Source organism: Octopus sinensis, linkage group LG11 (genome assembly GCF_006345805.1).
Source record: "Octopus sinensis linkage group LG11, ASM634580v1, whole genome shotgun sequence".
NCBI classification, from domain to species: Eukaryota; Metazoa; Mollusca; class Cephalopoda; order Octopoda; family Octopodidae; genus Octopus; species Octopus sinensis.
In genome coordinates, this window is record NC_043007.1 from 19,228,106 (window position 1) to 19,240,605 (window position 12,500).

Sequence of the window (12,500 nt, forward strand, 5' to 3'; positions counted from 1 at the left end):
CACTCATTGGACCCAGAACGAAAATCAATAGCAGTAGGGTCACCGTGAAGATGATCATGATGAATGATTTCATGAAAGAACGGTAAAGGCTCTGCATGATGGGTTTTGTAGAATTGATCAAAGAGCGCAATACGGAGGGAGATCAGTGAGATGTGATGGCTCGTTTCCAAGACGATGAGTTGGAAGACAGAACAATGGTCATTAAAAAAACAATATAAAATGGGAAAATAAAACAAAATGGAATAAATGGAACTATTACAATAACAGGATGAAGACGGCCAAATTTCTTCCAGTTGGTCAGGCAACCTGTGAAAGAGAAGTAAACAGGAATTAGTTATACCCGACAGATACATTCTTTACATACATACATACATACATACATACACACATATATACATACATACACACACGTACATACATACATACATAAATACATACATACATACATACATACATACACACGTACATACATACATACATACATACATACACACACACATATATACATACATACATACATACATCCACACACACACATATATATACATACACACACACACACATATACATACATACATACATACATACATACATACATACATAATATATTTATCAAATACACATTATGATGGATATATATTGCAAACATAAAAATATTTCACATGCATGAAAAAAATTGATTTGATGCACTCAAGGGAGAGAGAGAGAGCGAGAGAGAGAGAGGGAGAGAGAAAGAGAGAAAGAGAGAGGGAGAGAGAGAGAGAGAGAGAGAACATGTATGATTTGTTTATTAGGTTTTTTCATCAATAAAATATGCATTTGGGCATGAGGCTAGTAATTTCGGTGAAGGCGGTAAGTCACTTAAATTGACCCAAGTACGCAACTGGTACTTATTTTATCGACCTCAAAAGGGTGAAAGGCAAAGCTGACCTCATCAGAGTCTGAACTCAAAACATAAAAACTGACCAAATCTCCAGAAATAGTTTCAATTGTCTTGCTTTTCTCTTGTCTATGATGTTCACTCTTGTAAGCTTTCTGCCAACCGACGTCTTTGGAATTTGTATGAACCCTTCTTTTATTTCAGGGAAGCTCTTTATGCTACGGTGACCTCTTGCCTTGCTTGGGACAAGATCATCAGAAAAATCAAATAGACAATTTTCCCTTAATCAACAACGGCACATAAAAAAAAACACCATCCGAGCATGGCCGTTCGCCAGCCTCGTCTGGCACCTGTGTCGGTGGCACATAAAAAGCACCCACTACACTCACGGAGTGGTTGGCGTTAGGAAGGGCATCCAGCTGTAGAAACATTGCCAGATCTGACTGGCCTGGTGCAGCCTTCGGGCTTCCCAGACCCCAGTTGAACCGTCCAACCCATGCTAGCATGGAAAGCGGACGTTAAACGATGATGATGATGAAAGAGATGAATGTGAAAACCTTTTAAACACTCTACGAGGGAATTGGCACGAACTGCATCAAGTACAGAACCATAACTGGAAAAACAGGCTGTTCAGGACAAACATAAAACCTTTCAAACTGGGTCTTTAAATAATAAATGAAAACAGCTGTAAATTGCCTGAAAGACTCTCAGTGAAGGGACATAAAAAACAGTGTAGGAAAACTCTAAATCTTCTGATGCTTACATGAACAACCACATTGCTAGGTAAGCACAAAAAAGTTGAAGCTACGCCATCAAAATACAGGGTGTTCAAAAAGTCTCTCTGCAGTAAGAGTTTTATTGTAAAATATTTCTAAGATGGTATAAGACTACAAAAGAATATATCAGACTTTAAAAAAAAATTATAGATATACTAGCAGTATCGCCTGGCGTTGCTCGGGTTTATAAGGGAAATAACTATATAAGCATTTTTAGAGAGTTACTTCCCTTATATAAACCGAGTAAAAAATGCGGTAAAAATGCGAAAAAATGATGGTAAATTTTTTTATCATCGTAGACGCACGCTAATACCCAGAAGGGCTCGATATGAATCACGACTATAAGATACCCGCTTTTGGTTAAACTGCACTGCAAAATGTGGGAGTAGTTAGGAATCTAAATCGGAGGAGACAGACTCTCACACACACAACTTCAGTTTTATATATAAAGATGCGGTGATGAATGAGTCGTCCTTCATTTTCAATACATAAGTTGACTCTTCTACACATGTTTTGAAATACATCTTGGTGAGTCAGGATGAAAGCAATTCACTGTGGAGGGACTTTTTGAACACCCCATACAAATGAATATCTTGAGGGATTATTCTTTTATTTGTTTCAGTCACTTTGACAGTGGCCATGCTGGAGCACTGCCTTTGTTTGAACAAATCGACCCCAGGACTTATTCTCTGTAAGCACAGTACTTATTCTATTTGTCTCTTTTGCCGAACTGCTAAGTTACAGGGATGTGAACACATCAACATCGGATGTCAAGGGATGGTGGGGGGGACAAACACAGACACAGACACACATACATATATATATATATGTGTGTGTGTGTGTGTGTGAGTGTGTTTATGTATATATGATGGGTTTCTTTCAGTTTTTGTCTACCAAAACCACTCACAAGACTTTGGTTGGCCGAGGCTATAGTAGAAGACACTTGCCCAAGATGTCATGCAATAGGACTGAACCTGAAACCATGTGGCTAGTAAGCAAGCTACTTACCACACAGCCACCCCTGCACCTTGTTGGGAAATTTTTTAAAAACCCTTAATTCTTTAGTGTTTATATTACTTTGCCAAATGTGGTGCCTAATTATTCACATTGTCTGGAATTAATCCTGCATTATCTTGTAGATTTCAGATTTTGATGATGCAATTGTTTATTCTTAAAACGACATTGTAGGGTAGGTTAGGGTTAGGGTTAGGGTTAGGGTTAAGATCACATCTGGCCAATTTGAACATAAAATAAATAGAATATCTGAGTTGGACATGGTCAGTTTAAATGCTAAAAGGTTAAATAAGAAAAGCAGTTTGGAAATGGTAAAATTAAAACTTTAAAATGCCAAAATCGATTTCCATTTCAAGGGAAAACTTTCAGAGAAAACTAAATCTATTAATCTTATTAATTATAAACGTCAAATGAAGAGGAAGATTGCTTAGCAACCGCGTGGTTTCAGGTTCAGTCTCACAGCATGGCATCTACTATAGCCCCCGGCTGATCAATGCCTTATGAGAAAATTCGATTGGAGAAAACTGTGTCGAAGCCTGTATAGTGTGTGTGTGTGTGTGTGTGTGTATCTTCGCCCCAGCACTTGCCAGTCGATGTTTACGTCTCCGTGACTTAGAGGTTCGGCAAAACGGACTGACAGAATTAGTGCCAGGCTTATAAATATAAGAACTGGGGTCGATTAGTTGAAGCAAACCCTTTAAGTCTATGTCCCAGCATGGCCGCAGTCCAATAACTGAAAAAAATATTTATAAAAAGAGGGGAAGAAACCATCCCCTTTACATGGAAAGAGGGGGGAAAAGACGAACTAAAGAGTTTTCTCCCTTTAACTACGTTCTCACAGGCCAGGACGCGTTGTTTTAAAATTTTTATTAAAGATTTATACAGAGGAGTGGCTGTGTGGTAAGTAGTTTGCTTACCAACCACATGGTTCCGGGTTCAGTCCACTGCGTGGCACCTTGGGCAAGTGTCTTCTACTATAGCCCCAGGCTGATAAAAGCCTTGTGAGTGGATTTGGTAGACGGAAACTGAAAGAAGCCCGTACATATATATATATATATATATATATATATATATGTGTGTGTGTGTGTATGTGTGTGTGTGTTTGTGTGTCTGTGATTGTCCCCCCAACATCGCTTGACAACCGATGCTGGTGTGTTTACGTCCCCGTAACTTAGCGGTTCGGCAAAAGAGACCGATAGAATAAGTACTAGGCTTACAAAGAATAAGTCCTCGGGTCGATTTGCTCGACTAAAGGCGGTGCTCCAGCATGGCCGCAGTCAAATGACTGAAACAAGTAGAAGAGTAGAAGGATAGGTTTCGGACACGCCTTTTTGCAGGGGTTTCCATGACAACGACCTATAAGCTGTTCCGCCGTAGGAGGTAACCTTCCAAAACACCGAGTAGTACCAGATTGGAGACCTGACTGATATCTTGTACCATAGGGAACTCTGCTATAACGGCAAGGGCGCCTCTGACCTGATCGCCCGACCTACTTGAAATAGTGGCTTAAATCTCTCTCATATTGTAAGTAACCTCTTTTTTTTACTTGTTTCAGTGATTTGGCTATGGCCATGCTGGAGCACCGCCTTTAGCCGAGCAAATCGAACCCAGGACTTATTCTTTGTAAGCCTAGTACTTATTCTATCGGTCAATTTTGCCGAACAGCTAAGTTACGGGGACGTAAACACACCAGCATCAGGTGTCAAGTGATATTGGGGAAACAAACACAAACACACAACATACACACATGCGTACACACACACATACACATATATATATATATATATACGTATATACGACGGGCTTCTTTCAGTTTCCGTCTACCAAATCCACTCACAAGGCTTTGGTGGGCCCGAGGCTATAGTAGAAGACACTTGCCCAAGGTGCCACGCAGTGGGACTGAACCCGGAACCACACAGCCACTCCTACGCCTATATAACCGTTTAAAAAAGAGGAAGGACGTTTAATACCATACTCTTGGATATATTGTGTCTGAAATAAACGAACAGAGTGAGAGAAACAATAAGGAAATAGATGTAAATGTCACGGTTGGAATGTCTTTGTCCATAAGTTTGTTTGGTCAGGTCTGACCACAGGGTAAAGAACACCCGCAACAGGGCTACAACTAAAACCTTTGCGGCGTTTCTACAGGGCCTCACTCAACTTGCTAGAAATAACAACTAAATGTTCTTCAAAGTATTGGGTTGTCCGGAAAGTTCGTGCCGATTTTTAAACGAAAGAAAAAGGTCAATAAATACTTGCCATTACATTTTTAATCAACCAAATATGAACCATTTTGTTGCATAATGCGTCTCCATCTTTCCTTTAACTTGAAAATACCTATTTCTTTATTACCCACAAAGGGCTAAACATAGAGGGGACAAACAAGGACAGACATAGGTATTAAGTCGATTACATCGACCCCAGTGCGTAACTGATACTTAATTTATCGACCCCGAAAGGATGAAAGGCAAAGTCAACCTCGACGGAATTTGAACTCACCCTCTTTTCAGAACTGAGGTGGTTTCATGGCAAAGAATTCATCAAGGTATCTTTTTATGTCGTCCAAGGAATTCCGTATGGGTGAATTGTTGCTATTCTGTGATACATATTTGCTGCAAGGTGAACTGTGTGCTGTTTGAGAATTTAGTGCATTGGTCACAGACACCGGATATAAACATCGCTTGCATCGATTTTTTTTTCTTTGTTTGATGGATGTCCTGCCGTAATCAATCGATTCATCCGAGCCACTACACACATACAGATACCATACGGTTGTCCGTCCGCACAGAGTCACACAAACACGACTGCATGTACACACACACAACCATGCATACACTGTGCATTGCTGCACCATTAAAGCTAACGAGGGTGTTACTACACGAGAGCTCAACATATTAGGAATATCGGCTAAACTCCACTAAAATCGCTTCATGCTGTCTTAGATAAGTTAGGACAGCCGCAGCTAAAACCCCTTCGGTAATAGATTTGCTCAAGGAGAACTGACAAGGAAAAAAGCCGGAATATCAGTGATGAACAGGGTGTGTTGGCAAGGGAGATCACCCATGTTAGCATAGAACTGGTAGAAATGTTATTCAGCCAAAAGACACTCCTGTTGGAACAGACTTATGACCAAAGGTGTTCTAGCCACGATTGCCTTAGTTTCTGTAAACCTAGGATGACAGTGAGGTTTGGCTGCTGTATCTAGCTGATTCAACGACCACATTAATGCTCCCTTGTATCAGTAAGAGAAATGAGATTCAGTGATTTAGTTAGACTTTGTGTTTTAGAAGTTGATGCGGAAGTTTGCACTTTGTTACATATAAAATTATTTCTTTCGAATAGACACATTGTCCCTTTCCAAATCCAACCCCTTTTTGTTTTTAGTGAAGAGTATCATCACCATCATCATCATCATCGTTTAACATTCGCTTTCCATGCTAGCATGAGTTGGACGATTTGACTGAGGACTGGCGAACCAGATGGCTGCACCAGGCTCCAATCTTGATCTGGCAAGGTTTCTACAGCTGGATGCCCTTCCTAACGCCAACCACTCCGAGAGTGTAGTGGGTGCTTTTACGTGCCACCGGCACGAGAACCAGTCAGGCGGCACTGGCAACGGCCACGCTCAAATGGTGTTTTTTTACGTGCCACCTGCACAGGAGGCAGTCCAGCGGCACTGGCAATGACAAGTTTTATTTAATATAAGCAATCAAATCGACCTCAAAATATCACCAACCATTCTACTTATTTTGGACAGACGGAAAACACACAGAAGCCAGACAGAATTTGAACTCAGAACAGTGAAATATCAAGTTAATTACAGAGAAGCCTCAATACTAAATGTGATAAAAGTCGCAACAAAAGAATCCTTCCTCTTCTATAAATTCCTCTCCCAACAGATATTTTATAAAGTATTTGCTAACGTGCTATTAACCCAAACATCGCCACACTTTTGGTTGTAGCTGAACATATGCGTGAGACTGAAGTGTGGCCAATAGTTACATTCAGGAACAGAATCCAAGCTCCACGCGTATCTCCCCAGAAGCTCGACGCCACGCTATGATGCATGCATTCACTACATTTAGTTTAATTCATCGGATATTTTCGGTTTGAACGGCAGTTTTTAACATAATTTCTAGGTAACTAAAAAATTTTAAACTTCGTATACTGGTAGAATGTGTTTATAAAACATCTTTTTCTCTTGGCTTTATTGAGAAAATTCTATAGTTTGTAAGATATTTGTTGGTTTTTTTTCTTCAATTTCTGCAATTTCAACCAAACAAATACGTCTATTGGGGTAAAAAACATTCTGTGCCGTATGAATATGTCCCTCGTTTAAGAATCAGATTGGGTTTATTTACATTTGTGAAGAAAAAAAAGATACCCTTTCCTCCACCCCTAACCCTAACCCTAAAACAGTTTGAAATGCAATAGATCGATACTAGGGTCATAATTATGGGTGACAATTTCATATGACACCGCTAGAAAAAACTGCCGTTCAAACCGAAAAGATCCAATTCATCTTCTAATGTAATAATTCTGTTTCTGGCACACGGCCAGCAATTTTTTGAGGAGAGGGGAGAAGTCGATTACATCGACTCTAATGTTCAGCTGGGACTTATTTCACCGACTCGTAAAAGAGGAAAGACCAAATCAAGCTCAGTGGTATTTGAACTCAGAACGTAAAGAGCCTGTCACCATGGATCAGTATGTGTGGTTGCCTGATGTTGTCGAGGTGGTGAACGAAGACATACTTCGTTGGTTGCATGAATAATTGATGCAAAACCTGCGAACATTTAATTCTTTTGTTGAGACATTTAACTGAAATATTTATTGTTGCACATAAAGATGGTTGTCGATGGAGATTTACAGTTAACGATATTAATAATTACAGACTGGGAGAGAAACACTGTTCTGAGATTGCAGAAAGTTATCTTTACAACAATATGTCGGTTTAGCACATACGAAATCACTGCGTTCTCTTCGTAGCGACAAATGTCCTTGGTTGTCTGGCTTAGGCCGTGTGCACAAATATCTGGAATCATTAGAGAGATAAGAGTAGAGGAACCTGTCGCTGAGCTGCCTTCGACATTTTGCCTGGCAAGAAGAAAGACTTATGATTGAGTCGGCCGCTCTCAACGCTCTGCAAAGAGTTTAGGCGCCAAAACGGATTTTTCAGAGATTTCCTGACACGGATTTTCACTATTTTATCTCGGCAATATTTTCCGTTCACACATCTGACCCCAAAGGGCATATTTCAAAAACGTATACATTATACTACTTCTACAGTTCTTTTAAGTCACTCTAATTTTATTTTTATGGACAACAAACAAAAAAATATGTTTGCCAACCAACATGGACACTCGTGTCTGTTAGCCCACTCAACATCTACATACCGTGTCTATTTACGCAGCTAATTTCCATACACTGTGTTTATTTGCTCAGCCAATATAAACACTGCACCTATTTGTCTCACAAATATCTACACACTTCATCGATTTGTCCAGTTAATTTCTACACACCGTATCTGTTTACCCAGTCAGTATCTATATACCAAGTCTATTTGCCCATCTAATATTCATATATCAATATATTGTGTTTATTTGCTCAGCTAACATTCGTACATGGAGTCTATTTGTCCAGCCAATATAGACAAACTGCGACTATTTGTCTAGCAAATATCTATAAACTGCATCTATTTGCCCAGTTAATATTCACATACTCCGTTTATTTGCTGAGTCAACATCTACAAACCGTGTTTATTTGGCCATTTAATATCTACTTACCACATCTATTTGCCCGTCCATATTTACCCTTCCCGCCTAACTACAGATCATGTATACAATATCCAATTCGTCTCACCGATGTCTACACACCGTGTCTGTTTGTTTAGCCAATCAATAACTACACACCGCACCTATTTGCCCATCCACATCTGCCCTCCATGCCTATCTACATATCATATACACGATATCTATCCAGCTAAACAACATTTATCCACCGTGTGTCTATCTAGCTGTATAAAACTAGCCATGTGCATCCAACTGAGATTTATAATTCATGTCCATCACGCAACCAGTCACCATCCACCAGCCACTATCTAACGGTTGAAGAGGAACAATATATATGTATTTATATATTATATATTATTATTATATATATATACAATCTGTGTCTATCCAGTTGATATCTTTCATAGGCTGTGCTTATCCGACAGAGATCAATAAACTGTGTCTATCTGATCAATATCCACAGATATTGGTGCCTATCTAGCAGGCAAAAAACATTCCGTATTGGAAAGAAGGAACAAGTGATGCTGATGGAAAACTAATCAATGGAAACTCTGCTATATTCTAAGACTCGAATTTCATCAGTGAACAGACACCCTCTCACTCGGTTCCCCTCCCCCCGCTCCCGCCTATCTGTTTCAATCTTTCTCTGGTTTAACCCCCCACCACCTCACTGACACTTGCCCCCGTATCAATAACAGAAGCCTCCCCTTCGTCTTCTCCCACCTCAACTACACTTTCGTACCACTCTCCCTTACCCCCTACCTTTCTTTCTTTCTTTCTTTCTCTCTCTCTCTCTCTCTCTCTCTCTCGCCGCCATCGATACCATAATTCCACCAATAATAGATATTCTTTGATCGCTAACTCACTTTCATAGACGCCCACCCCCATTTTGCTCCCCCTCTTCTCTTCACTTTTCCTCCCCCATCATGGTGGCGACATTAATAAACTCACTCTCTCTCTCTCTCCCTCCTTCTCTCCCTTACAATTCTTCGCTGCCAATTACCATAGTTCTGAGACTGATAAAAATATTACACAAAATAACAAAATTGAGAAAAAATACGGGAGGGTAGCGACCTGCCAACTAAATACAGTAGCGTCTCACATATGTAATAGAGTCAGTTGGAAAAAAATCGATTAAATTCGATTATCTATACACTTAGCAGACGAAAACTCCCTCTAAGAAACATCAAAGAAGGGAGATAATTCCAATAAGATCAATTAATTGAAATTTTGTTAAAATTTAAAACCAACAAAATGGTAGAGGACACATTTCTGTTTTATTGGATTTATTGAAGCAGATTCTCCTTGGCAAATATCACTGTCTTGGGCCCCGGGGCCAGCTGTCCGGTTTCCATGGCGTATAAGTAACCGAAATCACAATTTTTTTTCATTGAACAAGACGCCAGTCCGTCGCAGGGTGACCGATTTACAGCTGAGTGGACTGGGGCAATGTGAAATGAAGCGTTTTCTTCAAGAACACATAACACCGTCCAGTTCCGGAATTGAAACCATGATCTCGCAACTGTGAGCACAACACCCTAACCGCAAAGGCTAGTAATATATTGGGTTGTCCGGAAAGTTGTTGCCGATTTTTAAAGGAAAGAAAAAGGTCAATAAATACTTGCCGTCACATTTTTAATCAACCAAATATGAACCATTTTGTTGCACAATGCGTCTCCATGTTTCCTTTAACTTGAAAATACCCTCTTCCCAGAATTCAGGTGGTTTCATGGCAAAGAATTCATCAAGGTATCTTTTTATGTCATCCAAGGAATTGAAATTTTTACCATGAAGACTATTCTGCAGAGACCTGAATAAGTGTAAATCCGAAGGAGCAATATCTGATGAATATGGAGGGTGGGGTAACACATCCCAGCCGAACTGCAGCAATTTTTGTCTGGTTTCCAAAGCATCAAGTGCCGAAAATGAACTTTCTTATCTTCCATTTTAAAGGGTTACTGGATTAACACAGGTTATAGGAACATAAACCTTCTTCCACGAAAAGATAGCTTAAACTGTGCTCTAAATGGAGGTTTAGTCAAATCCTATCTTATGGACCCAACCATGTTCTAAAATAAGTCGAAAGGTAAACTACGATAAATCGGCACGAACTTTCCGGACAACCCAATATTTAATTGACTAAAAGCTTCAAGGAGGTGCCCTTGAATAACTGAGACGACAGAATAACAGAATACAAGTTCGACTAGAGGAAACCATTCTTGTTGTTTAACCTTAGGTCGGCTTTGGGATCGTAAGCAGACTCAGTCCTAAAGGTATTCTGGTCATCATTCACGCATCTTTTCGATCAGACATGTATCTAAAAGTACATAATTAAATGCAGTGATTGTCGACCATTTTTACCAGCAGCACATTTAGGAGCAGATGAAAATATTGCGGCTCACTTGATACAAAAACAAAAAAATTACTTTTAAAAAGTATAATTTTAAATGTTTTTATGGCGTAAAACTATAAATTGTTAGAAAAGTCATGAATGTAGCGAATGTGGAGGTATTATTTTCAGTTGTATTTGTTTGTTTGTTTGTCCATGGACAAGATATCTCAAGAACTGTTGGATGAATTCGGATGAAACTTTCGTGGATGTTTGACCTCGTGACTGGCACAAACTGATTAGATTTTGGGATCGATCCAGTACTGGACAAGGATTCTGGATTATATTTCCTGTTTTTTTTTTTTTTACTTAATTTTTGAGAGTAGTTGGGTTCATTTTTAGTATTCTCGTTCGTGAGAGCAATCGAGTATATTTCAGATATTCTCATTTTAAAAATCATCTCCAGCTAATCGTTGAGGGGACATTGGTGTTGCCTTGGCGGAGGTTTGCGCTCTCTGAGTGCTCTTGTCTTTAAATGAATTCTTCAAAAAGAACATAGTGCTACCACGTGTCATTCTTTAATTGCATGTGTCTATAATTATTAACTTATCGTTGGCGCAGGCGTGGCTTTGTGGTAAAAAGTTCGCTTCCAAACCACATGGTTCAGAGTTCAGTCCCACTGCATGGTACCTTGAGTAAGTGCCTTCTATTATAACCTTTGGCCGACCAAAGCCTCGTGAGTGGATTTGGTAGACGGAAACTAAAAGAAACCGTATGTGTATATGTATGTGTGTATGTGTGTGTGCGTGTGCCTTTGTGGACGTGTTCATCCCCTACCAGCGTTTGACAGTGAAGGTGTGTTTATTGCCTTATAACCGAGCGGTTCGGCCAAAGAGACCGATAGGATAGGTAACCGGCTTAAAAAAAATAAGCGCGTGGATCGATTCGTGTGACAAAAGTTCTTCAAGGTGGTGCCCCAGCATGGCCGCAGTCCAATGCCTGATTCAAATAAAAGATGAAAGATAAATGTATGCAAGAGTGTTGTTGTTGTTGCCGAAATGGCCACATGGAATGTTCTCGACGATACGGATGTCTCCAGAAGGAACGCAAAATGGATGTGCTTTGTTGTAATCTTTCTTTTACTCTCTTGTCTCAGCGATTGGACTGCGGCCATGCTGGTGCACTGCATTGAAGCGTATAATCGAACAAATAGACCCCCCCCCACCAGTGTATTTCTATCGGTCTCTCTTGCTGAAACGCTAAGTTACAGGGATGTAAACAAAGCAACACCTGTTGTCGAGCGGTGGTGAGAGACACACACAACACAAACATAAAGACACACGTGCGCGCGCACACACACACACACACATATATACGATGGGCTTCCACGCAGTTTCCGTCTATTTACTGAACCTCTCTTTCGTTTCAGAAAACGATAAAAATATTCTATGACACTTGCTCACAGACAAACAACAGAAAGCACACACACACACACACACACACACGCTCGCACACACGCACACACACGCACACACACATACACACGCACACACACGCACACACACACGCATACACACACACATGCATACACACACACATGCCTACACACGCACACTCACACACACACGCACACACACACACACACACACGCACACACACACACACACACACACGGATGTTTGTATGTGTGTGTGTGTGCGTGTGTG

The 12,500-nt window shown here is 40.2% G+C and overlaps 1 protein-coding gene across 1 annotated transcript in view; it reads right to left on the minus strand.

Annotated features, from left to right (window-relative positions):
- The window catches only part of LOC115217262 (argininosuccinate lyase-like), a 33,169-nt gene that overhangs the window by 1,793 nt on the left and 18,876 nt on the right, over positions 1-12,500 (minus strand). Inside the window, exon 2 of the mRNA XM_029786903.2 lies at positions 1-306. This exon is cut by the window's left edge and continues 1,793 nt beyond it. Coding sequence (XP_029642763.1) covers positions 1-97 — 97 coding nt within the window. The 5' untranslated portion in view covers positions 98-306. The remainder of the gene's footprint in view (positions 307-12,500) is intronic.